Raw genomic sequence first — 26,200 nt, forward strand, 5'->3', positions numbered from 1 at the left:
GTACACATTTATATGGGTCAGCTGCATATTTTGGGAGCGCTCGGAGCGGACAAGCGAACAAAACGATTACTCACTCCAGTTTGCGTCAGTGGAGGTTGTTGCTGTACCGGGAGCGTGTAATTCGTGTAGACGGAGTTCTGGTTGAAGACTTCCTCCTGTACGCCGTTCGGGGCAGCCGGCTGCCCTGGTGCGGGGTGCGAAGCCATCATCACAGTCTGTTGCGCGACGCCGGGTGGGAAGACACCCTGGGGGTAAGGTTCCGAGGTGGGTATGTAAGCCGCGTAGGGCTGCATCGGCATCGTCCTGACTAGAGGTTGCTGCGGCTGCTGAACCGCGTTATGTTGCTGCTGCGGCTGAACTACAGCGGGAGGCAGTGGCGGCGGCAATGGTGGCGGTACGGGCGGTGCGGGCGGTGGAGTGTACGGCAGGCTCGGTGACGTGGCCGAATTCGTCACGTGCATCGTGCTCTCCGGCTGTGGTGAAACCGGGGCTGGTTGCTGCTGCTGCTGCTGATGCTGTTGTCGGTGTGGCGATACCATCGTCGAACCCGGCGTAACCGTCGTCGCTATCGAGCTCGAACAATGAATGTTGTTGCTGTCCGGGCTGTTGTGCTTATTCGTTGTCGTCTGAGACCGCTGCAGCTTTCTGCTGCCTTCGTGCTTGCCAGTCGTTCGATGAGGCTCCGACTGTTCCGTCTGTTTTGAGCCTGTATCGATACGCGTGATGGTAGTGATAGTAATCATCCGGTTAATTAGCCAGATAAGACAATGGAATTTTTAAACTAAAAAAAAACAACGAGCGTGTCATACATACTTTCATGCCCCTCCAAATCTTCGTTGAACAGATTCGGCAGGTTGTCGGGGTCGAAGTAATACGTCGATCCGTCGGGATTGGTGAGCGGCTGGCTCGTCTGAGGGTTTATAATAATACTACCACGTGGTACGCTCGAGAGATTGGTAACCGCCCATATGACCTTTTGGACGTTTGGCTCGGGCGACGAAGCATCCTGACTAGAAACTGATTGGGAGTGGTGGCACGTCAACGCGGGAATCGGCGACGGCGAGGGCGACGGTGAGATCGTCGCGTCGCTTCTTTGGCTCTGTGACTTGTATCCGCTGCTCGACGGACTTAATCGTGAACACATGCTGGCCCCCGAGTCTTCGACGGAAGTCGCTAAAAATTAATATTACCGGTGACGTGTTATGAAACGATTGAAACGATGATTATGAGCTGCGATTACTTGTACCTTGCTTCATCAGGCGAGCACCGGCACTGTGAGTGGACATGACGCTGTCACCTCGGGACAATCCTCCTCGGCCTGTGTAGCCACCAAAGCTGTACGACTTTGAGACAGAAGGCCGCTGATTATTCGTACGAGTGCAGGTCTCTTGGAGCGAATCGACCTTTAGCAGCCTCATCTGCCTAAAGTTGTAATTAATTGTTAATTATGATTGTTCTGCGTGTGATTTTGTACATATAGAAAATAAGAGTAATAATAATTATTATTATTGTAATAGTAAAAGTGACTGGTGACCTCGAGTTCTGGTCCGAGGGATGCAGCAGGCGCTTGGCCGAATTGTCGGAGCTCTCGGACGAGGACCAGTAAGAAGGCCAAGAGGTGACCTCGCTGCTGTCACCACTGCTGCGCATCTCGTTGCTGATGCGCTTTTCATCCCGGAATATCCTTTTGCGCGCCATGTGGTACTCGGCCTCGCGCTCCTCGAAGCTCTTGCTCCGCCTATTGCCGCAAAAATCGTCGAGTCTGTCGGGCGACTTGTAATGACTGTGGTCCTCGAATGAGTTCGTCTCGCGCTTGAGTATGCTCTTTTGGCGCGCCACCGAGGCCTCGTCCGAGGACTTGCCATTGTTGTCAACAACAAAGTGAAGCAAGTCGTCGCGTATGTGCTCCTTGAAGCGCACGTCGGGTATGCGCATGTGCTTGGTCCGCGTGACGATGACGCACTGGCCCGTCTGGTCGACGTTGTGCTCCATGCCGAAGTAGGCGGCCACCCGATGCACGAGCATGCGATTGTACGAGGACATAGAGATAAACCGATGCGACGCTTTGTGCTTGTCTTTGGCAAAGTCTATCAGCTCCCGCTCGATTTTTAGCAGGTGCTGGCGGTCCTTTTGGTTGCGGTTTATCGTCTCGGCGATGAATAGCTCGAGATCCGTGCCCGTGCTATCCGTGTACAACTCCGTGCTGTTATCTATAGCGAAAAAGTTCAATGATGATCGCAACAATGACAAATAAAAATGTACACTAATATGTATTACATGCTGGTCACTGACCTCTCGAGAGCGAGGGCGAGGCGCTCTCGTAGCTACCCTGACTAGATGAATTTTGATGCCTGAGCTTGTGCCTATTGTTATTGTTGTTGTTGTTGTTGTTACTGTTGTTGGACCGTCCGACCGAGAGCGTGTTGGGACACTGATTCATGCTCTGGTTGTTGTTGCCACTAAAAACGTTGAGGCTGTTTGGCCTGCGCTGCTCGTTGTTGTTGCTGTTTTTGTGATTGTTTAGCGCATGATTTTTACTCTGGCTCCGCAACGGGGAGACCGGAGTCTGCAGCAGCACCGGCCTGTCGTGCTGCTGATGCCCATTTTTCATACAATTGTTGCACTTGTTCGACGATATGCTGTTGCTCTGGTGCTTGTTGTTGTTGTTGTTGTTGTTGTTGTTATTATTGTTGTTGTTATTATTGTTGTTATTGTTGCTGTTACGATGACCCTCAAACTTGCCATTGACGGGAGAAACGGGATTGTTCTTTTGATGCATATGGGAAGGACTGGAGGAGCCTGCAAAGAAAATCTGTTTTTTTTTTTTGCCCGTTCCATACTATAAATGAGAGTCGGTTTTAAACGTACCATTACGAGAGGAGGTTCGACAAGTGGGCGAGGTCGCGCTGTTGCGCATCTGCTTGGGCGACTGATGGCTAGCCGCGGCGAGATTGCTGCTGCTGTAGTAGATGGGTTCGTTGTTGTTCAGCTGGTGCTTACCGGTAGTGGTGGTGGTAGTAGTAACAGTAGTGGCAGCGACGGACAAGTTGGGCGACAGCCTGGTTTTGCCGGATTGGGAGGTATGGTGATGCTGGGACGGTTGGTTGCTGGGACTGCCGGGATGACTGAGGCTCACGGGAGCGAGGTCGCACTCGAGTGACGACGAGGATGGATGGTGTTGGTGGTGCTGGGGAGTATTGTGGACGGCGGAGGGGCTCGCCGAGCCGCCGTTCTGGGGCTCCCTCGGTGGCGACGTCGATTCTCTCATGGCATGGCTTCGAACCAGCAGCTTGACCTTGTTGGAGCCCGAGGCACGATTGTTGTAATTTTTGTTGCCACTGGCTCCGTCGAGCCGATGCAAGTCGTCAGCGGTGTCGGTGGTGGACTCGCTAGGAGAGGAGGTTCGATGTTGCTGGCTTTGATTACCGGCATTGGGCTCTAGCATGTCCGGGGTGGTCAACGACGACGACGACGACGACAACTCGGATGGGCTGGTCGAGCCGGCGACACCGAGGCCCTGCTGTTGCCTAATGGCTGCCGCCGCCGATGGGACCGAGGGCATTCCACCTTCGCGGACCACCGAGGGACTCTCGGACCTGCCACCCTTATGGACCACTATGCTGGGTACTGTGGAAACAAACGAATAATCTTTAGGTATACGTTTAAGCGCAAAAAAGAAGAAAGAAAAATCTTTCTCGTTTTCTTTTTTTTTTTTCTTTTCATTTTCTATGTTTCACCTTCCCAGCAGAGCTGCGGTAAAAATAGAAATCCGGTTTTCCAGCTCGGCATAGAGTGCCATTAATGAAGCCCGTAAGAGGAAAATTATCGCAAGGAAGAAAGAAAGAGAGAGAGAGAGCTTGTGACAAATATTTCTGATAAAACTTGTGCAAACACCACCACCAAAAGTTTCATATACCAGTGCGCACAATCAGTGGCTGATAGCTATTGTTATACTACATTTAAAACATTATAAGTGCACAGCGTCACCTGACGACAAAAGTCTCGTTTCCCACCCCCCGCGACGCACAGGTGTTTGTCACCGTCGAACTGTTCGCTTCACAAAAGAGGTAATGGCTTTTCGAATCCGTATTGCCAATCAACCGATTGAAAAACGTCCAAACGAATCTATAACTCTAAATCATACAGTACCACGTACTACTTTTTCACGGGATGGCTTGATAGCCGTGGCATATGGAGTAAGTATACGCGGGGATTAGCGAAAAGAAGAGAAAACGTCATTTATGTGGAGTCGTTTAATCGCGAGTACTACATCAGCTTCGGGAAAAAGTAGGAAAAAAAAAAAAAAAAAAGAAAAAAGAAACTTACTTTCCAGGCGGGCCATGTGTTAAGTGTAGCATGGGTGCAACGATTGATCTCGCGAGCGAGGAACTGTTGGTGAAGATTAGCGACGTGATTTATGCACCGCTGCCAGTGGATGTATTATTATTCTTATTCTTATTTTTAAGCCAAGAGCTGTCTAATGGTGATCGAATTTGGTAGCACGAATCTGATGGTGCGTCGCTGCCACCGCAGGTGTTCCCGACGATGAGCACAGCATCATCGTTTGCCCTGTCTCTCGCTCTGTATACCTGTATCTGCAAGCAAAAACGGAGACACAAATTTTCATTTTCCATTCCAGCTTTCAGTACATTTACATATACACGCGGTTATTTGGTATTCCTGATTTTTGTAATGCATTTGTGTGCGTGGGGCGGAGGGGGTGTATAGTTGAGTTGGAAGGTAAATCAAGTAGGTAATTTCCGATACTCGGTGGTGAGTTTATACCTGTTGAAGTTACCACGAAGACAAAAAAAAAAAGTTTCGATCACCGCACGTGTCGTTAATCTCACAACTGTTGGTGCACGAAGGCAAATACATTATTTCCGAATGTTCCATACACCACAACCATTTGTTTTGTCTCCATACACTATATTATCAAACAGACGCACAGACACAATGTATAAATGTAAGTACGCAGCTTTGCATCACTTGCACCTTCTCAAATTCCTTTGGAACCCCCTTTCAAATCACCGCGCTTTGATGTGTATACGTATTACGTAATGAAAAATAAAGAAAATACATATGTATACCTATAATATCTCCGTACATCCACTACAAAACTCGTCTATATGTGTATAGAAATGCACGAGGGTAGTACTATCCTGTACGTGTGTATAGCCAGTATCATCTCCAGCGAAAGATCGTCTTGCGATCGCGGATCAGCTGACGGGCGACGCGGTAAGAGAAGGACGAGGAGTAGGAGGGAAAACCGAGCTGTCGACCGGTATTACGTCCGAGGGTCCGCTGCCGTTGGCACCGCGTCATCTGTGCGACACGCGCGCATGTATATATATATATATCCACAGGCGTTGCACGGCTGGTGTATATACCCCCTATACAATATACGTTGTACCGCGTCGTCGAGGTCGAAAGTTTGATTCACAAGTACACCGCGCGAACCTCCCCCCACCCACCTCTCGCTACCACCCACCCAGCCGCACAGCTGCAGGTGTGTATACGTGTATATATGGACTCGGGGAGGCGAGCCAATATACAGTTGCGGCTCGGGTTCGCGGGAGAGACTGGAAATAAAAGCGTTCTCCCGCTCGCGAACGCGTCCTACGATAGTCGGGGCGCAAGCGCGCCGGCCTTTGCTCTCTCCTCCGCGATCCATCCACCCTCTCTCAGCCTCGCGTCGCCCTCTCTCTTTTTCCGCGTGCGTGCCATTTGTACGTTCAACGGGTGTTTCTTTGTTCGCCCCTATTTTTTTTTTTTTTTCATTCTTTTGTTTTTCCCTGAGAGAAAAATACACACGTCGGGAAATTGTACATAGCGCGTCTGTGTGTGTACATGTACACCTATATATCTGTGCGTAGTTTTCGTTTCAACTGTAGGGGTTACCAAAAGGGCCATTTCTCACCGTTCGACACTGAACTATCGCTTTCCGGCCAAAGAAAGAGGGAGAGCCGGGGGGGAGAATGAGCGGTTTCTCGATGGGGCGGAATCAGTGATTCTCTCGGTTGTGTTTTGTCCGTCCATGCACGTGTGCCAGCTCTAAGCGTCACTCGTACATATACATATATTATATATATGTGTAGCTTTAATGGGGATGCTCGATCGCTCTTCGTTTAGTTCATGCAAGTGGATTAGGTGGAAATGTGTATTGTCGGGACACATCCAAGATCTGCTTTTCATGCTCGGTCATTTCAACCATACGTATATTATGCATTATACCTGTAGGCGTTTTTTTGCTCGAGGCATTAAATAAAAAGGCACCGAAGAGTTTCGTATACAAATAAAATCGTGCCCTTTTTTTGTGCTCATTCAATTTTCATTTCCAAGTACCGGTATCTTTTCAGGACTGTACTGTTACTATTACCATCCTCGTCATCATGATTATTTACGATATGATGGAGTAATAACCACCCGCCAGCCTTGGTATGCCCAAGTACCATTACATCATCAAAGTGTATATATGTGTGTGGTTTCAGGTTTTATGATGATTCATTTACGCGTTTAATACTATACCTACCTATAAAAAAAAAAAAAAAAAAAAAAAAAAAAAAATCGGTTTCATCGGCCCCAAGAGTTGATACTCCATTTCGTGTAATAAAAGAGTCACCTACGCTCCCGGGAGGGGCATTGTTTTATCATCCGTACAACTACCGTACATTTTTTATACCAAATGATACTCATGTGTATATATATTTGAAAAAAAAAAAAAAAAAAAAGGTTACAACACTATAAAGTTTGTCATAAAGCCACTACACAAAAGTATCGAGTTGAAAATCATCGTAGTGAAAAATGAACCTGTACATAAATTCTCAGCAGAGGGCAACTTTATGAGGCGCGATTTAAGGATAAAAATTATCGCGACTCTCGTGCTGCTCGTGTAAAGCGGAGGAGAGTAATCCCGGGCAAACGAGATGACAGAGAGAAGGAGAAATTTCGTGTAAAAGTACAAGTGTATATATACACTTGGGGCCCGTACACGAGCTCCTTGCGTTGCAAAATACTCTCACGTACCCTACCTACCTACATACGTGCACGGCAAGAGGCTGCAGCTGCTACTGCCGTTGACATGCCTCCCTCCCCCTCTACGCCCGTGCCGCCCCCTCCCCTCAGTCCTCTCCCGAGATAGATCAATAAACATATCCCGCACACGCGTTCGCTCGGCTGTATAGGTATATTATTTATACAACGGTCGAGAGGAGCGTGCACAAATTTCGGTATATATATATGTAAATACGTAGCATCACACACCGCCATCGCCGTTCATTGTGCCGATGGAGAATTTTACCCCGAGGAAACACTACGATAATCTTACCCTTCGGTAAAGCACAATAACACACGCGAAGTTGGGATTTCCAATGTTGAGATTGATAATCACACCCAGAGGTGGGGTACAACCTCTCCTCCTCCAACAACCTTTCGCGATTGCGCAACTTCTGTATACCTATACGCGTCAGAGGTATATACACGTATTATGTATGCACGTATCGGGGTGTACTCGTGTACGTGCAACGGGAAGATAACTGCGAGCGCATCCTCGAGGTGATTGGTAATTTTTATTTCGTCAATTTGTTGCTACTCTTTTTCAACAAATGCCTATATTTGTACTGTACAAACAGAAATAATGTGTCATCAACTAATGTGCGTGGTGACTATGACCCATATGGAACCCCCGCTTTTCTTTGTTTGAGAGGAAATTCAGGCAAGTTTGAAGGTACAGCGACACTTTGGTCTTGCACACCCATGTTGTTGTTTTTTTTTTTTTTTTTTTTTTTTTTTTCCTTACTCGGTGTTACGATGTTCCAACTTTTTCGTTGGGACAATGAAAGAAAAGGTACCGTATGTAACGCAACGAAATACTTTTGTTCCATTTGAATATCCTATAGTTACAATTGAAAACAAAAATTTAAAAGACAGATATGGGCGAATAAATAATTCATGCGAGTGTGAAAAGAAAAAAAGAGCGTAGCTCGCGATGCTACAGACGGGCTATATGAATTTTATATGAAACAGAAAATGGATATTTGGTTGGTGAATCAGTGTAAAGATGGACTGCACCCTCGGGAGAAGAAAAGAAGTGGCCCTCTCGCGCTGTCGTCTCTTGAGAGATGGAAAAAGGAGGAAAAAAAAAAAAAAATAGAAAAAGGAGGGTGGTGACAACGCATCACCAACGCGGAAAGGTCCATCGCTGCGGAATGCACGCACAGCTGTGTACGTGGACACTCGCGCGAGGCGCTCTCTTGACGGTAAACAAACTTGAATCCCGCAGTTTCGCGCCGGTAATCGGCCCAAGGACCAATAGAGCGCGAGCTGGCATCGGCTAAAAAAAAAAAAAGAGCGCGTTCCTGGCACGATGCACCGGGCCGTCCGAGTCGAGAGTTCCTTCGCATTGCCAAGAGCAACTCTCGTCTCGCAAGATTCACCGAGAGCAAAAGAGATAATGCGCGATCGAGCCCCTAAAGGCTCTCCAGAGTCTTGGCTATCGTGACGACACCTCCCAACCTGTACCCTATACACACACCTACGACGATATAAACATGTATAGATACGTACGTGATATACAATCGAGGGAGGGAGGAAGGGATCCATTCCGAGAAAGGCACGTGCATTTATCCGATGGTGAGATTATATTGGGCCGTGACGTCGAACCGCCTCCGTCCGCGATGTCCTTTATGTAAATTAAAGATCAGCGCAGGCTTTGGTTCCCGATGTAACGATATATAATTCTTTGGAGTCAGTGCACATAAAACTCTCGACCCGATGAAAAGTACGGGGCGCGAATGTACCTCTTTCGAAATTGTTTAAAGAGATGAAGAAGAGCACGGCCAATGAAGCAGCAAATCGAGTGTGAATTAGAGAAAGCGGGAAAGAACAGAGAGTAATGGGTGAAAAAAAAGCGGAAGGAGACGTAAATAGAAAGTGACGGAAGGGGTGCATTTTTAGGGAGACTCCCTTTGCAGAGGAGGCGCAGTCGTGTATAGTATGACCACCGTTAAAAGGGGGGATGGACATCGTGCAGGAGATGATACGCTATATTATGTGTCGTTGTACTTGAAGTTCCGCATACACGTATACCTATTCAACGCGGTGTGGTTGTAAGCGGTGGCCACTCGCGGCGGGGTGTGGAAGGTGTAGGCCAGGGCTACACTCGGTATATGCGCACGAACGAGCGGACGAGCTGGCAAAGGGCATGCATTACGTTGTGTGCACGTGTATACACGTATACATAAAAGTATAATGACACGCTCCACGCAGAGTCTCCGGTATAGGTGTGTATATACCTACGAAGGAAGAAGAGGAGGGAGATAGAGGCAGGCAGGTTGTGATGGTAAATATATATACACTGGCGGTAGCGATGCACCCTATAGTTGCCATGGTAACGACCTACTCTCCCTGGACGGACGCATCGCGGCTGCTGCGCCTCTACACCGATGCCTGGCGCCAGCTGCTGCCTCCTCCTCGCCGTCAAATTTGTTAAACACCCAATCAGGATGTACCTGAACCAATATATGCCCACCCATGCGTGGAAAACCTATTTACCGAGGCCTCTTTTATCCACACCCCCCCCCCCCTGCCCTACGTATTCCTTTAGCCTATACACTTTGTTTTACTCTCGCCACCTTACGAGTTGTAAGCTACATGGGTATATAACGGTACCGCTGGAATATCAGTTGAGGTATACACTACATACCTATACGCCCCACACGCAGAGTTCCCACTTTTTCGTGAAACTTTGCGGTACGCGGCGAGATTTCCCGCGCCCCCCTCGGTTTTCCCGGCTTATATACATACACGTACACGCGGACGATCGATTCTCGATTGGAGTTCCTCCTCTTCGCGGAGCTCCTTCTCTCTGTAAATGGACTTGTGTTTCCGTGAACTGCGTCATTTACTTTTTTTTTTTTTTTTTTTTTTCATTCCCACTCGGAGCTTCGGCACGAGGGAGCTTTAGACCCGAGCTTTTTTTCATTAATTTCACCTTCTCGCGGTCCATCAACAGTTTCCTGTCGAGCCTCGAAGCTATATATACCTACCCGCGTAAAAATTTTAAGTTTGGCCAAGCCCAATGGGAAAATCCCAAACTTGAGTTAACTCAAGCTTGGCCAAAGTTTCGCCAAGCATGAACTTTTGCGCAAGTTTGGCCAAACTTAGAATTTTTACGCGGGTATCAATCGACAATCGATTCTTCTGTTTTTGAGAACTACAGTATACAGGTGTTGATATTTCATGTTTACGAACGGGAGTAGCTTAAATCATCGCATTTTTTAATAAACCGTTGCCCACGTATTGGATAGCTTGATGGCTCGACCGTGAAAGCCATTAAGCATCCATTTGGAGAAAAGAGGGAGTGGCCACTTCCTAAACTTCGATCGGAATTACGGCGAACGCGGTAAACGTTAATGGAGCTTTTAGTCGTCGCTCGCCTACCGCCAACAATGAAATTGCTCCTTAGCACGACAGTTATACTTGCACGTTGCGTTAAACCTGAACTTTTTTTTCCCCCCTTGAAACACTTGGCACGAACGAAGTTACAAAATAATTTATTGTACATAGTGTTATTTCCATGAATTTTGTACGTACGAACTTTTCTCACTTACGTACTTAATATAAAAGACTGCAGGGAGGGAGGGGGTATACACGACCGACACTTGATCTGCCTACCACATTACATTGTTTGGTCAAACGAGGTCAATTAACGACTCTTGCGTGTTAACATTTACTTATTTACTACCGACCCAAGTGAGAACTCGATTTATAACAAATTACTATTTCCTGATGACTTTTTCGTATCGCCCACACTTTTACAGTCTCTCTTTTTTTTACTGTTTTTGTACTGAACAATTACACGCCCCCCTCCCCCCTTCCAACTAGTGCTTCATTGGTTATACCCATACGCACTCGTTTGATGCCTGCTTTTTTACCCGGAGTACAAGCACTCCTTCTTTCTCATGCAACGCTGTTTGGTTCCTCGAACGAGTCGATTATATAAATCCATTTCAATTTCACGCCATGGTGAAAACGAAGACTGTTACCAGCCACCACCGTGTGTGGCTGGCTAGCCTGAGCTGACAAAAAAGCTGTGAAGGACCAGACACGTTGGCAAAGCTCTGTTTGCGTGCTCCCTATATACCTCACTTGTAAGATCCAACGCCAGCACCTACGTCACACGCATCATCGTCGTCGTCGTCGTCGTGCTCGAGTTCGTTGGTATGTACAATCGTGTAGGTGTATATACATATAGTCGCCGGGTGGAGCACAAAGGCCACGCACTCTCGCGCGTATACAATACGTAATCCGTTGTTATGAAGTCCATTCGTCATTTATTACGAGTCTATTAATCTGGCTCTTGCTCGCGTGCGAATTGCGTGATTTTTTTTCTTTTCTTTACCCAAGTATAACATCAAACGTGTATGTGGAAAACGTGACTTGTAACACGAGATATATTGAGCCTCGTTGTTTACCAAGTGCATATTATGTGCATTGTTTTTTTTTTTTTCTATTTCCCTGTTGTTTGTTACGTGATGTCAACGCGCAGGGGAAGAAAGATAAGTACAAAAAAGCTGTTTATCTCTTGGAAAATGCTTTGTTTTTCCTGGTCGCGTCGGACGATTGAAATTCACACGCTTGGTGCCAAAAATTGATTTTGCCGGTAGTCATGAGCTTGCCAGTCTATCAAACTCTCAGTGACGTGGGATGGGAAAAGAGCTCGGATGGAGGCTTATTTGTTATACCATAGACAAAATATGAAAAAAATTTTACAAAGCTGCTAGATCATCAATCGCCTTCCTCTATACAATATGGTACGTGCATCGTAATAGTAAGAAATAGATGGGTGTCGATCAAGTTGTAGAAGTATTATTCAACCTGATTAATATACAGGAATTCAACATTCGTGCACTGCTGACGAGCAATGACGACACATCGATGAAAATCGATTTCACAGTTTCTTGTCGCTTCGGCATTGAAGCCAAACTTGCAACCATTTGTGGGTGCCACGTGTAAAAGTTGGGGCAATGTGGTATAAAATGATCGAGAAACGGTGTAAAAGCACCGATAAAGACCATAGGCATGGAAATTAAAGTGAACCAGAGAGAAAAAAAGTAGCAGAGTCCGTATATGTATGCGCAAAATTAAAGGTTAAATGGCCCTTGCAGGAAAAGCGGGAGGAGAGAGAGAGAGCGTCAGGAGCGGCCAGGAACTTGGGAATCAGAGTAGGTCAGCCGTAGGGTGCACAGCGGGGTGGAGACAGGTATATAGGTGCTCTGCTACTATGATGGGTTGCTGAACTCGTGACCCATATGTCTGGAAATAGGTCAGAGAGACCGAGAGAACGATAACTCGAGACAGATCGAATTCGTATGTGTGCGCGTGTATACTCAGCTGCCCCTCCTGCCTCCGAACCATCTCCCTCTCTAATAAAAATAAACCAAAAATCAGCAGCTCTCCAGGGTAGTGTATTTTTCCCGAGTTTGTTATGACAGTTTGTTGTTTGCCCATAGCTCCGTTGAACTTTTACACTTTTTTACCCATACCCGCTATTCGAAGAATACAATCAAAGAAATGTACGCACACACGCACACTAAAAATCATCGTGGAGATTTTCCAGTCATCCCGCGAAATGAACGACCGAGTTTTAGACGCGGTGCTACTAAAATTTCACCAACGTTTCGACCCGTCTGCAGAGATCTCGAAGTGAAATACATGTATACATTTATTTTTCTGGTGCGTGGCGACAGCAGCTGCTGTGCTTCATTACCGATTTTGGATAAATTGAATTGCAAATAAATTTTACGCAAAAGTGGTTTCGTCAAAGTACGACATTTATTTCACGACTCGTCCAAAGTAACTCCATCGCGAGTTCGAAATTCATAAAATCAGAGGGTGTATAAAAACCCACGATAAAATCTGTGTGCCGTATACTTTCCCGCTGCCCCAGCATTACCTGTACATAACCCCTGTATGATTAAAAAAAACGAACAATCGAGGAGAGACGATACCCATCCCTCGAAACACCCCCGCGCACTAAAACCCATCACGTATACCCAGCTTTAGCGCGTGGGCGTACGCAGAGTACATATACACGTATCCGGTGGTTTTCAAATGCGTGTATATACACATAAGCGTGGCAGCGGCGGGAGGCCCGAACGCCGATTGGCCGAGCGAAGCGTAAAAATAAACCCGCGGCTATGGCGGCCCGACTGCTATTTATAATGAAAATATTTTCGCGAGAGAGAGACCAACCTGCACCACCGCGGTTCCTCCTTTTTTTCCCCAATCGTCGCGCCGGCGAGCTCACACGTGTATGTACGCACAAACAAACAAAAATTTTGTATCATTTGGGCCCACACTGGTCACATACTTTTTCGGATCGTATACCTATACAACCATTCGTGGCCACTCGTGGCGATGCTTATTGGATTCAGTGCCACTTACTTTGAGGTTTATCAGATTGGGGTGGCTCATGTGTATTATATACGATACAACTGGATATAGTACATATGTATACACTCGGTACAGTGTGGGATATTGTTTTCAGTAAGAGAGACAGGGCGTCGATTAACCCGATGATATACATGTCCCAATAAAATTACGATCAATCGCTGTGCGTCGCTATACACGTGTAAAATATGTCGAGAAATATGTAATACACACGTGCACGCGCATTCGACGAAAGAGAGAGAGAGAGAGAGAGAGAGAGAGAGAAAACCTATTCGACGAGACTGTACAACTGTATACGTTACAACGGCTCGCTGGCTCCGCGGAATTTCCCGAGATGCTCGGGAATCGAATTTATTGGCGGCGCCTTCCTGCCCGGCCTTCCTTCCTTATACTCTTTCGTACCCCTATATAGCGCGCTTCGTCTCGTACATCGGCCTTCTTGCATATATATACATGCGTACCGAACAAAAGAAAACAAAAGGTCACAAACCAGCTGTTTTCCCCTGTTTATCTCTTCTTCGCGCCCCTCCCGACCATTTCCACGGAATAATATGTTGCTGGAGAAGGGGCTCGTGTGTGTGTACAATAAAGACGACGACTCTCGCTTTCTCTCTCTGACGTTGGTGTTGTAAGTATATATATGTACTTCTTATGGATTATTCTTAAAAGCGAAGAAAAAGCAAAAGGCCGTGGTCGTTTCTTTCTTTTTGGCTCGACGCCAGTGCCGCGAGCCAAAACGACCTCCTCCGACGCTGTACCGGCGTGTACGTATATTAATGAAAAGCCGAGTATGCTCGAGCGCGAAAAATCCGCCTGTTATACAGAAAAGACGATACCGTTGCGTATAGACAAGTGTATCGCGTGAACGCGCGTGTGTGTGTGCCTATACGACGTTCGACGGGCCCGTGTCCGAAAATAACGAGTGGCTGACGGGACTCCAAGTAGATCCCCGAGAAATGCAAATCTTTTTTTTTCCTTTGAGCAAACTCGTTGTGCATCGGTAAACGAATCGGAAACATTTAATTGCGATGCACGCAATTGCGGGACGTTTATTAAAAAGTAACAAATCCATACAATATATGCAACTGTGTAAACGACAATGACAACATCAATAGCTGGAGTGATAGTTATAGAAAAAAAAAAAAAAGGTGCGAAAGAAAGATCGGCCTTACTTTGTATTCGTGACTGGTGCAGTGTACTGGCTCCCCGATCTGTGAGCGACCGACCAGTGCGACAGCTTCGGATGATCTGGTCTCGACTCCATCGTATATAGGCAACCAAGAGCTCATCGGACTTTTGTGGCGTACTATAGCAACGCCACACATTTCTCCCCCACAGAAAGTTGGTTTCCTGTAAGTATACAGTGAACGAAATTCGTACACCTACAGATGGCGTGCTGTCCTCACGAAATAGAGTGAATCAGTGAATGTCCAGCGTACACTGAGATTTCTCGTGCATGCACCCTACTACTGCGCGCTCGTCTGTGTTCACTGAGATTCCTCATGCATGCACCCTACTACTGCGCGCTCGTCTATGTTCACTTGGATTTTTCGTGCCAACGACTGTGTTCACTGAGATTTCTCGTACATGCAATGACGTAGTTAGTGAAGTAGTGAGCCCGAATAGTTATTCATGAGTTTAGTCGATCATAAAACAGAAAGATTATATATGAATTTTTTTGTTCAAGTATGTGTTCAAGTTAACGTATAATTTTGTATTTTTAAATAAATTTTTGTGATTGAATTTTTATGAATTTTATTCGTAACAATAGCCCATAATTTTTTATATTTTATAGTGCAAACGAATGAAAATACGAGATACGTAAGATTCACAAAAAACGATGATACGTGCCAACAGTATTTCACAGCGTTTACGAGAAATCTCAGTGAACACAGTCGTTGGCACGAAAAATCCAAGTGAACATAGACGAGCGCGCAGTAGTAGGGTGCATGCATGAGGAATCTCAGTGAACACAGACGAGCGCGCAGTAGTAGGGTGCATGCACGAGAAATCTCAGTGTACACTGGACATTCACTCTATTTCGTGAGGACGGCACGCCATCTGTAGGTGTACGAATTTCGTTCACTGTATACTTACAGGAAACCAACTCTCTGTGCGCAGAGCACGTGTTTGCATTTTTCATCACATCCATCAGCGAATTAATATTGCACGCACGCGGAAGAGAGAAACAGAGCTCTTAAAAGTATAGGCATCTATACCTATCGAGCTTATTCGTTCAAGCGTACGTATACCACTGGTCATAATTATGGGTAATAGGTATACTATGGTTTCTATATGGGTTGATGCATGCGGTGTGGACGGTAAACGAGCCGCCCCGCTACAGAACTTTACCGATGAATCATTCACGAGTTATATACCTATACCTATCTGTAAGTACGTGAAGCACGAGTGAATTATTTATCCGTTCGAGCTTTGTAACTTGTACATACAATGATGTCTGTAGACGTACAGGAGATGCAATAGGATGATCTCGCGCGATATTGATTAACGGCGAAAAATTACGTATGCGTCGAGCGCCGGAGTAAATACTGCGCTGTATAGGTGTACATCTGCGCATTATTAATAAGCCCTCTACTCTCTGGATAACGATCGATGCATAATGTGCAAAAAGTGTGCCGTATATAGAGTTGCTTTTATCTCCCGAGGGAGGCTGTGTATGCAGTATATAATACACACAGGGGAGAATATGATGTTGTTCCGATTGTACGTGTCATATACACCACCTCTTCAAACATTCAACCGTGTACGTGGCATTCGTATATGTATATAATGTACGTGTTTTATTAATCCTAAAGCGGATGATGAAAATACCACGCGATCGTGATCAAACACGCGTACGAATACGAGTTTTGAATGTATACACCCATGAATTTCAAAGGGGTCCTCGTTATCGAAACACATTCGAGATGCTTTGGTCATGAATAATAAGACATTGAACGACGTTTTAAACATTTAACAATGTGCGAAACTAATTTATGTTGCCCGAAATGAGTATTATCAACGCACGACAAGATCTACTTGTCGGCGACGACGTGTGAGCGCGTAAAATCAGTAGTATAGTCAATGTTTGGTCAGACTGGACGGCAGTGGTTTTCATTGGTCTGACGACACGTAGTGCAGTACTACTGATTCAATGTGTGCACCGGTGGAATAAGAGTCACGTTAAACTTTGACGAGTTCCGGCCACGGCAACCTAATAATCGTTTTTTCATATTAATCGTGCACATACGTTTTTTTCGTTCCAACGAACAAGTTTAATAATAACGAAAACAAGGAGGAAATTCGAGCGTGACCGGGCAACCCACTTATTCCAACGTCACCCAATCACTTTTTATTTCAATTAACACCAGTGCTCGTCCTCACGGTAAACCAGTGCCGCGCAAAAAAGCGCAAAAGTGACAGCAGCAGGACAGTTCTTCCTGTAATGTGTTTTAATCTAAAACCATAGGATGAATAATTAATTCGCTGCAGCGAGCAAATGAATCACAGTTAATGGGGCATTCAACCGCACTGTTTTTTTTTGTTTTAATTACACGCGCAGCAGCACGAGACCGTCTCTTTCTCTGTTCCAGCAGCAAATCCCTGGAGTCAAATTAAAATTAGGGGGGGGAGGGAGGAGTAAAAAACAGAAAAGAACCCTCTCTGTCTAGAAGGAAAAGGAGGCACAAATGAAAAAGGGGTAGCAGTACGTCCCTATTGCGGCGCTTTGTCGCGTCACGTTCCGCTCTCCTTCCGTGGACGTATTGCAACGAATTCGACACACGCGCAAATACAAAGTCGCTTGGGGAGTGACCTTTAGCGGTGATGGGAGGAGCAGAGGGTACACAGAAATACGAAACGACACGTGCATAATGATGAACTCGACCGACCGATCTATTGCGCTCCCGGCTATTTGGCTTTACTTTGACGTGACTCACGCGTACCCTGTACCATCTCTCATCGCTCCCTTCTCTCCCACTGGGTTCATCATACATACTTGTACTATCTGTACCTTCCGTGTTGTGTATACTCACGAACAGTCGGATGGTAATACCAACTATTGATGTGCCTCCAAAACAACAATCATGTGTATGTATTTACCCAGCTTTGTTTCAATACCGCTTTTTTTTTTTTTTTTTTTTTTTTTTTAGTGTTAACTATACAGAGGAGGTAAACTGATCGATTCGCCGTCCGGGGATATCCTGTTTGTACTCGCCCTTTGCACTATACACCTATATAAGAACGAATGGCAACATCGTTACTACCCGAGAGTACGTGTGTTTTGTCACCTGCAATGAGGATATTTCGTGCGACCACGAGTCACATACCTATACTTCATGTATGTATAGGTGCCATTTTCTTGTCACCGCAATACATAGCTGTGCAGCCCAAGTTGCAAGAAAATGGTCACACTATGTATGTACATATTTGAAAGACAAAAAAAAACACATAAATGTTGATTTATTTATTAAACTCGATCGCAATCGCGAGTACAACTTTAACTGTAAAGTATGCGCACACAGCTCCGAATGGTAATTCAAGGTTTCTGGATGAAACTAATGTATTTCATACGTTTTTTTTGCCTGCACCACCACCGCTGCTACTCAAGTCCGCTGTATAATTTTCGTGTTTTCGCGAATCCACGATCATCCCCACTGTTTCGCTGAAAACTACTACATGCTTCGGATATTATGGAAATCGAGTCATAAAGTCTATAGCATCCCCGTACAGTAAACAGAGCAATAAAAGCCGTACTTGTATTGGGTGCAGTAGTGGTTATCTATATTTGACGAAGTAAACCTTTTCTTTTTTCTTTTTTTTTTTTTTTTTTACAGCACTTGTGTCTTAACAATCTCTTTTTGTTGTACAACGAAATCGTTGATTAACACAAATGAATCGTGCAAATTGATATAATAAACTAGGGCATTGCGCAAATTCTTCGAAATCGGTAAGTTTTTCGAGGGTTTTACGATCCAACCAGACGAAGCGGGGTAATTTTATTTGCCCAAAAAGCTTCGTACGGAGATGCAAAAACGTACCCTCACAACCAAGTTTATTTATATATACAAATGAAGGAGAAAGAAATCCATTTTTTTCAGATGAATTTCAACGCGAGCCCGGTACAATGAGATACGAGCAAACAAAAGAAGATAACGAGATAATGGGCGGAAAAAATGGTCCAAAAAAGTCATTGGGAAAAGGCAGAGCGGCCGCACGGTAACCCTTCGTGATCATTCTTTTTAAAGTCCTTGCCGAGGACAAGACGGTATCGAAGCGTACACATGTATGTATATATGTAGCAAGCCCGTGTGAGTCATGACAAATAATCAACGAGAAAATCGAGCGCCAACTCGTTAACGTTGTATTTATCTATAGCTCCTTATCGGGAGTGACCAGGCTCCATCTCATTGGTCGTACACGGAGGACAAAGTCGCCAAGCAAAGCTCCAGAATTTATTTATATTTTTTTTTTTTTTTTTCGCATGCCTATATTTTGTATACGCGAGCAAGCGGAATGTGTACCGATCACGCCAGTAATTGTCCTTCGTCGTAGCCTGGAATAATCACGGGTCCCCTGAGCGTTTTTTTTTTTTTTTTAATTTTGCGAGATTTTTTACTGATTCTGTAGTGATTGTCTTTGTCGCCGGTGATGTTACAAATTCATACGAAAGATTTTGTAAAGCATGTAAAATAGCGGTAAAATGGTTGGTCTCCGTACGATGATAGTAGTTTCCTTTTGTACGCGTGAATATGCTCAAATCTTTAGAAATTTACGATCACTTACTACTGTATGTTTTACCGCTTCAACTGTTGAATCCAAAGGAGCCGTAAAAAAAAGACCGATGAAGCGAGCAATAAAAAAAATAACGGCAGAATTTGATAATAAAATGATTTTTTCAATTTATTTATAAACAACGGTAAAAATGGTTTTACTTTGCATTACACAATTTTTTACTAAAAATACAATGCACTGTTTGTGATGGAAAAAAATTAGTGTCCAGCATTGTATTATTAATATGATGATGGTAAAAACAAAAAACAAAGCACACCCACCCGTGTAACCGAGTCAAAGTTACAAATGACCAGGCAAATATAAGAAAAAAAAAAAAAAAAAAAAAAAAAAAAAAAAAAAAAAAAAAAACACTGGAACTCCAATGACGAAGCATGAAATCATCAAGCCGGCATTTATCAGCCATAACGATGCTCGAAGAGCTTTAGAGAGCTTGCAGGGCTCGCTGGATTCCAGGTAACGAGGAAAAAAAAAAAGAAAAGTTGAATTGCCATTCACCGCTAAAACCGAGTGATTTATCAACACGAATTCACCGCCCAATCAAATACTCGACGTAATAATCGCAAACAAGGTAACCAACACGTACACACATTAGGTAATGGGTAGAAGGTATAGAAGAGGAACAGGAGAGTCTACATAGATGATGTGATGTATGTATGTATGACAAACTTTGCTGGCGCGATCGCGAACTTAACCTTCACCTCAACTCTGAGAACACACACGTACACGTGCACAGGGCGAGCGGGTAGATTGTACGTGGCATGTCTAATCGCTCGGCTCGGCCTGTTCGTGTATAGTAGGCCACTCGACCTTGCAGCCGGGGATTCCCCTCAAGAGCACCTCTCCACCCCCCCTCCACTGCCGCACCACCCTGTGGCGGCCTTTGCTTTCTTTTTTTCCCAACTCGGTTCTCCCTCGATTCGCCGATAACGGAGTGACGAATAGAGTCAACCTCTCGCGATGAATCGCTCCCAGCCGCTGCTATACTCGCGAAATCGCGTGTACCGTGGAAATTGGCCGAAAGGCCCGCGAGGCCAAGCTCCACGTACAATGTACGTGTGTGCAATATACATATATACACGTGCAGATGTATAACTTCGATTCAATGCTGCAGTGTAGATTGTACTAGACGCGTTTTGATGCTACACACCATACTTGATTCGCAAACGGGTGTGTTTTTTATTGCCATCGTGAGTCGCCTTTGACAACCTTGGCCATTTTTAAAGCTTTTTCTCTCTCGAGCGCTCGTCCCTTCCATCCTTTCTTTCTACTCACCTGCTTCTTCTCCCCCCCCCACCCCTCTTGGTCAATTTGTCCCTAAGGTGTGCTTTTCGTGTTCGTCATAAAAACACAAGTATCGTGCACGGAATGGATATCTCAATTAAGAAATCCAGCCGCGCGGGCAATCACGTGCCTACCACTCTTTTTCTCATTTTCGTGAGTACACATATATATGTTATCGCGGTGAAATTAAACGCCGCTTTGTATCGCTTCACGCGAGACTTTTATCAAGTTAGAACTTGGGGCTATCGTTATTATATGTATATACCTCCAACCCCATATTTTTTTTTTTTTTTTTTTTTTTTTTTTTCTTCCAACCGAGCCTCTTCACCGTTTGCCATATACAGATGTTATTTGTTCTCGTAATCAAAAAAGTTTGATTGATGATCGAAATGTTTGACGATTCGATAAATTGAATTTGTTGATTAGCTGAAAAATGTTTACACTTTTCGAATATACAGTGAATTAGCACATGTGACACATGAAATAGAGGTGAAGAGGGAATGCAGATGATTATAAATCGGTAATGCGTGTGCTAGACATAAAACATACACACACGCCCAATACAAACCAGCGCTTGTGCATGTATTATCTACACATAGTACTCAACCTTGAAAACATCGTACAGGAATGCAAGGCACGGAAATTAATGCTGCATTTCGTGGAACACGAGTTGTTCACATTTATGTTATACGTGATACTTGCGCAGATACACACGCAACAATGCCTATATACAATTGAGAGCCACGATAAGTTTCCCTAATATCGCCAGCACTTTCGATTCAGTATATCGGTTGAGCTTTCACGCGTGTATTTTTCATTGCGAATCGTAGAGCCCTTTCTTGGAATGTCATCGATTGTATACAAACTGATAATGCATCGGTGCATACGATTGTACAGCATAAGTTTAAAAAATCATCGATGACAATTGAAAAGGAAACAAAATTTCGAACAAAAAAATAAAAAACATAATTTGTCCAATACAATGTAATTATATCTCATGGCATTGCAAGCATAAGTATACGTAAGAGCAGCAGCAGTAGATTCAGTAAAACTGCACAACACTGCGCAAAAGACTCGTCTGTCCATAGTCAGGCTGTTTCTACTGTATACATCATATACAGGTCTGACCGCAGCCGGGCTCGTGTCACTCGAAGTGTATAAAGAGGAGGGGGTTCCATACTCCCTCCATCCCCCCCCTCTTTGATTCTATTAGTGTTTGGTTGCCGTGTTATGTGTCGCGTTTTCTCGCTCGACAAGCACACGAACGTACACGCGGTCCCTCGAACGGAACTGCTGGTGCAGCTGTTGGCGTGCAGTCTATATATGTACATGCGACGTATATCGAGTTTGCATCGCACGATTTTCGGCCAATCGAGTGTGCCATATACCCACACTTGTTATGGATACATAGGTATGTGGGGAAGGGGAGTGAGATAGAGAGGAAAAACGGAACTCGTTCGATTTTCCAGGGAAACGGAAATGCAGAGCCGTGAGCACGCGGGGTTTTTCATTGGCAATGCTTTTTGGGAAGATTCATGAAATAAATGGAATTTTTTTTGTTTTTCAATACTTAGACCGCGAGTGTGTGTTTCTTCAATCTGAAATGGAATGGAATAAAAACGCAGCTGTGCTTTTTTTCTTTTGGTCGCAGAGACGGTGGTGACCTGGTGCTAAGCGTTGGAGCGAATGCAATATTTTAAAGTGGCGGCACATATTATTATTTCATTAAAACAAGCGAAAAGCCCCAAGTTCAGAAATACATACATTTTTTTCGTCATTGCGCCATTTTTAAGCCAAAGCTCGTAGGTGGTTGTGCTTCAAAACAAAAACATGAAGCTGAGCCGATTTCCTTCATAACCAAGGGAACAATTGTTGTTGTTCGTGCTTTCGATTATCGGAAAATTATTCTTTGCTCGAAATTAATCGTCATGACGTCAAAGTCGAGGAAAAATAAGCTTTCGGTGATTTATTTTTAGAGCACATTCGCTTCACTTTAAGCTATTTGTTGAAAATATAAACACGTATCGACATTATACATATATACCTTCCTGCAGCACCACCGCTCTTTGAACGTTACTATTTCTCTTTACATACAATATCAACCCGATAAGACTCGCGCGTTTACCTACCAAAGCGCGATTTCCGAAAATAATGTCCCCTTTGCGATTAAAAAAAAAAAAAAAAAAAAATAGCTTGGCATTCGGCTATTTCATTAGAGTTTAAAAAACTCATCGAGCACCCAGTCACATAAAATATAAACTAAATGCCCACTACAAACTGCCGTATATACGTCAGACAAGGAGAGCCATTTGATTAAAAATGTATGGCCCCTCGAACCATCCGGTAGTCGCTGTCATCGTCGAGTGTGGCGTGTGATAAAATTAAAGCCCGTAAAAACGCCGACCGGATGTTAACTGTCTATATACCTTCGTCGTCGTCGTCGCGTAGATACAAAAGCTTCCAAAACTTGATCTCCGAAAATCTTTTTCTCTTGAACTTTAAATTGATTATACATCGGGAAAATTCTTATTTGATGATTCATGAAAAAAAAAAGAAAAAAAAACACGCGGGTGGGATCAGCGGTATACCTCTCACGCGGACGGTGCATCGCGGAAATGCTCTTTTCAAAAATAGCCGTAACCTTGATCTCTGTCCCTCTCCTCCTTGCCCCTCTCTCGCGGGCACGCTAATGTGTATAAAGTATGCACGTATGAGCTTGCAAGCTCGTGCTTTCAATTATATAGGTAACAACCTACAACTGCACAAATTTTCTTTTCACCGAATTATCACGTTTCCAACGGATGTATACCAAGCAAATGATTCATTTTCCGTCGAGGCGAAATCCGAGGCATTCGGTTTATTTTTTTTGCGATACCCTGCACTTCCATGAATATGACAAACTCGAAAAGAGTCATACTTTTTTTTTTCGTTTCGACCATAATAGCGAGGGATTACCGCGTGGGAGATGTATATTTTTCACCTTACAATAATATTATTCTCAACGAAAATTTCCAAGTTCGCGTCATGATCGTGCAGTGAATAAATAGAAAAAAAAATCAGTCATTTCGACATTACTTATCGATAGAAAAAAACATGTTTATTCCCAAATGGTAAAAGAAGAAGAGGAAGAAGAAGATGATTCACGATCGGGCAACTATTTTTAATTAACATTTGATGCTCAGAGTAAAGTTGAAAAAACACAACAACGAAACCACACGTACATATGGCGATTAAATGAAAACAATTCTACGTACGTACGTGATACGGGTATGACGTTTAAAAAAAAAAAAAAAAAAAAATAACAACATCGAGTGTTTATGAACACGTAAGCAAACGTAGGCGATCGAGTGTTTGGCGAAATACGTATACATATAGGTATGTATCCCGACTACGAGAGGAAAAGAGCCGATAAGTGGAAGATACAAGTGCATGCAAGAATAAGGAGGCCTACGGAGGAGGAAAATTTGCTTCGAGAGAGCGAGAGTGCTCTCGACGCACCTATACACGAGGCGCATCCCCTTTGTTCTCCCCACGCTAGATCGGCCGAGCTCTTTCTAGAAATAATTACCCCGACACGATTGGGGGTGGGGGAGGGGGCTGCTATGCACACACACAGACACAGAAGGTTGTAAGACGATGATGACGATCGAGAGGTAGGTATAAGGAGGCATGCCGTACCAGTCGCGAGCTCCAAAGTCGAGAGGGTAAGAAGTTCGCGATGCTCTGGACTGAACGAAAGGGGGAGGGGGGAGAGTAAGGAGGAGCCGTACCGGGATCTGGAGCCAGAAGGAGCGAGAGCGTGCAATTGCCCAAGAGAGTGAGACAGCTGCAAAAGTAGGGCAGTAGTGCGGCGGTGCAATCAATAGAGAGGCCGTCATGGTCTCATGGTGGGGGATCAGAGAGCGAGGGAGAGAAAAAGATATAACACACACACCACCGCGCGCGCACCGGAAATTACACGGGCATGAGAAGGGAATCCCGTACCATTATAATATGCATACATACATACATGAAGGTATATCATATGTTTATGCGAAATAGAAACGGGGGTTGGGGTGTTTTGGGACGCATATTATGGGCCATGCGCGTTATACATATTTCACGCTCATCATGTGTGAAGCACCCCCTCCCCCTCCCCGTAACTTCGTAGGTATACTGACGCGTTACGTAACCGGAAACGCATCGAGCCACCTTTCAAGATCCACCCTGAGCACGTACAATACTTACACCATGGTGTACCTAACAGGAGGACCCCTGTGCCCGTCTTAGTACATACACATCCTTGAAAATCGATTTTTCCCAGCCGCTGTGGGACCACGTGTGTGTATGCACACACACACGTACTTATACTTATAATGCATATAGGTACAACCCGAGCAGGGAAAACGTGGACAAAGGAAAAATCGCTCGTTCGCGCATCACCAGCTATCTTGTGTGTTCTCTTGCACATCTTTGTCCAATTTTCATATTTAATCGCGTGTGACGTAACGCTTTTAACTTTGTGCTTTTGATGATTGAATGGACGCGAATTCTCTTCTCCTTGGAATGGCTTAAAATACACTCAAAGCAATCAAACTAAATCTCTATCTCTCTCTCTCTCTCTCTATCTCTCTGGTGTCAAGTGATTAATTTTATAATGCTTCGGGTTAATAAATTACGTAAGACGATAACGAGTAACTACAATGATGTGTGATGATACTACTGCATAACGGCTTATCTGACGAGATAAACGTCCGGCTGATAGAGTTTTTTATTGATACAAACGTGCAGTACATGGATTTATTGCTCTTCATCATTTCTATTAATATTACACTTTTATTTCCTTCACGATACTTGGTTACTACGCGAAAACTGAAAGATTCTTTAGCCGGAAAAGTTTTTTTTTTTTTTTTTTAATACTTTACAGTGAAACTACTAATCGTAAAAAAAAACTCGCTCCACTACTAATAAAAGTTCACCGCAAGTAAAAATAACGAAACGCACTCAAATGAGTAAAATGAAAATTACGACAATAAATATTAAAGTGCCGATAAGAGGTATGTGTATACAAAGGCACTTGTGTAAGTAATACTCCGCCAGTAGCGAGACAAAAAGTCTGACAGGTAAGTAAACACGTGATATTATTGCACGTAGCAAGAACACGTCGATTTTTGTGCAAGTTGTCGACCTCAAAAAAAAAAAAAAAAAAAAAAAGGAAAACAAATAAAAAATTATCAAGTAAAATGAGTAGTACATGGAAGTTATATGGAATAACGAAAAAGTAGTGAGATAAAAAAGGTAGTTGATTGTCGAAGAGGAGGCGCCATAAAAAGTGAGGTTATATACACGCAGGTAGTTGGCGAATCTCGAGCGGGGGAGGAAAAGCGCCGAGCGCTGAAAGCTCGAGCGTCCATCTCATATTGTCAGCTTCGCTCCGTTGAGCACTCCGAAATTTGACACTACACAGCAGGGGACGCAAAATCACACAAAAGCTTTCGAAGCTCTCTCAGCTCTCACTTGCCGACCACCCCATTATAACCAAGAGCCACTCTCTGCAGCAGACAAAAACCAACTTAGGTATTATAACTCTATAAGTGCAGGCCAGGTGAAAAACTCCGACGATTATCACTATACGAGTGTCAGTTTGCTTAGGTATAGATATATATTGTACTTGGATGGCCACTATCATTTCTTA

General features: G+C 44.4%; 1 protein-coding gene across 4 annotated transcripts in view; it reads right to left on the reverse strand.

The window, feature by feature from the left end:
- The window catches only part of LOC106642418 (uncharacterized), a 34,174-nt gene that overhangs the window by 7,300 nt on the left and 674 nt on the right, over positions 1–26,200 (reverse strand). For all 4 annotated transcript variants that reach the window (XM_089593445.1, XM_089593442.1, XM_089593443.1 and 1 more), the window contains exons 2-8: positions 4,327–4,595; positions 2,869–3,627; positions 2,293–2,799; positions 1,535–2,210; positions 1,247–1,422; positions 814–1,173; positions 75–706 (exon numbers count right to left, since the gene is read on the reverse strand). In XM_089593445.1, the coding sequence (XP_089449571.1) occupies positions 75–706; positions 814–1,173; positions 1,247–1,422; positions 1,535–2,210; positions 2,293–2,799; positions 2,869–3,627; positions 4,327–4,342 (3,126 nt within the window). In that variant the 5' untranslated portion in view covers positions 4,343–4,595. The remainder of the gene's footprint in view (positions 1–74; positions 707–813; positions 1,174–1,246; positions 1,423–1,534; positions 2,211–2,292; positions 2,800–2,868; positions 3,628–4,326; positions 4,596–26,200) is intronic.

Source organism: Copidosoma floridanum, unplaced genomic scaffold (assembly GCF_036245765.1).
Source record: "Copidosoma floridanum isolate Cflo_tuat_1 unplaced genomic scaffold, Cflo_Japanese_pri ptg000019l, whole genome shotgun sequence".
Classification (NCBI taxonomy): Eukaryota; Metazoa; Arthropoda; class Insecta; order Hymenoptera; family Encyrtidae; genus Copidosoma; species Copidosoma floridanum.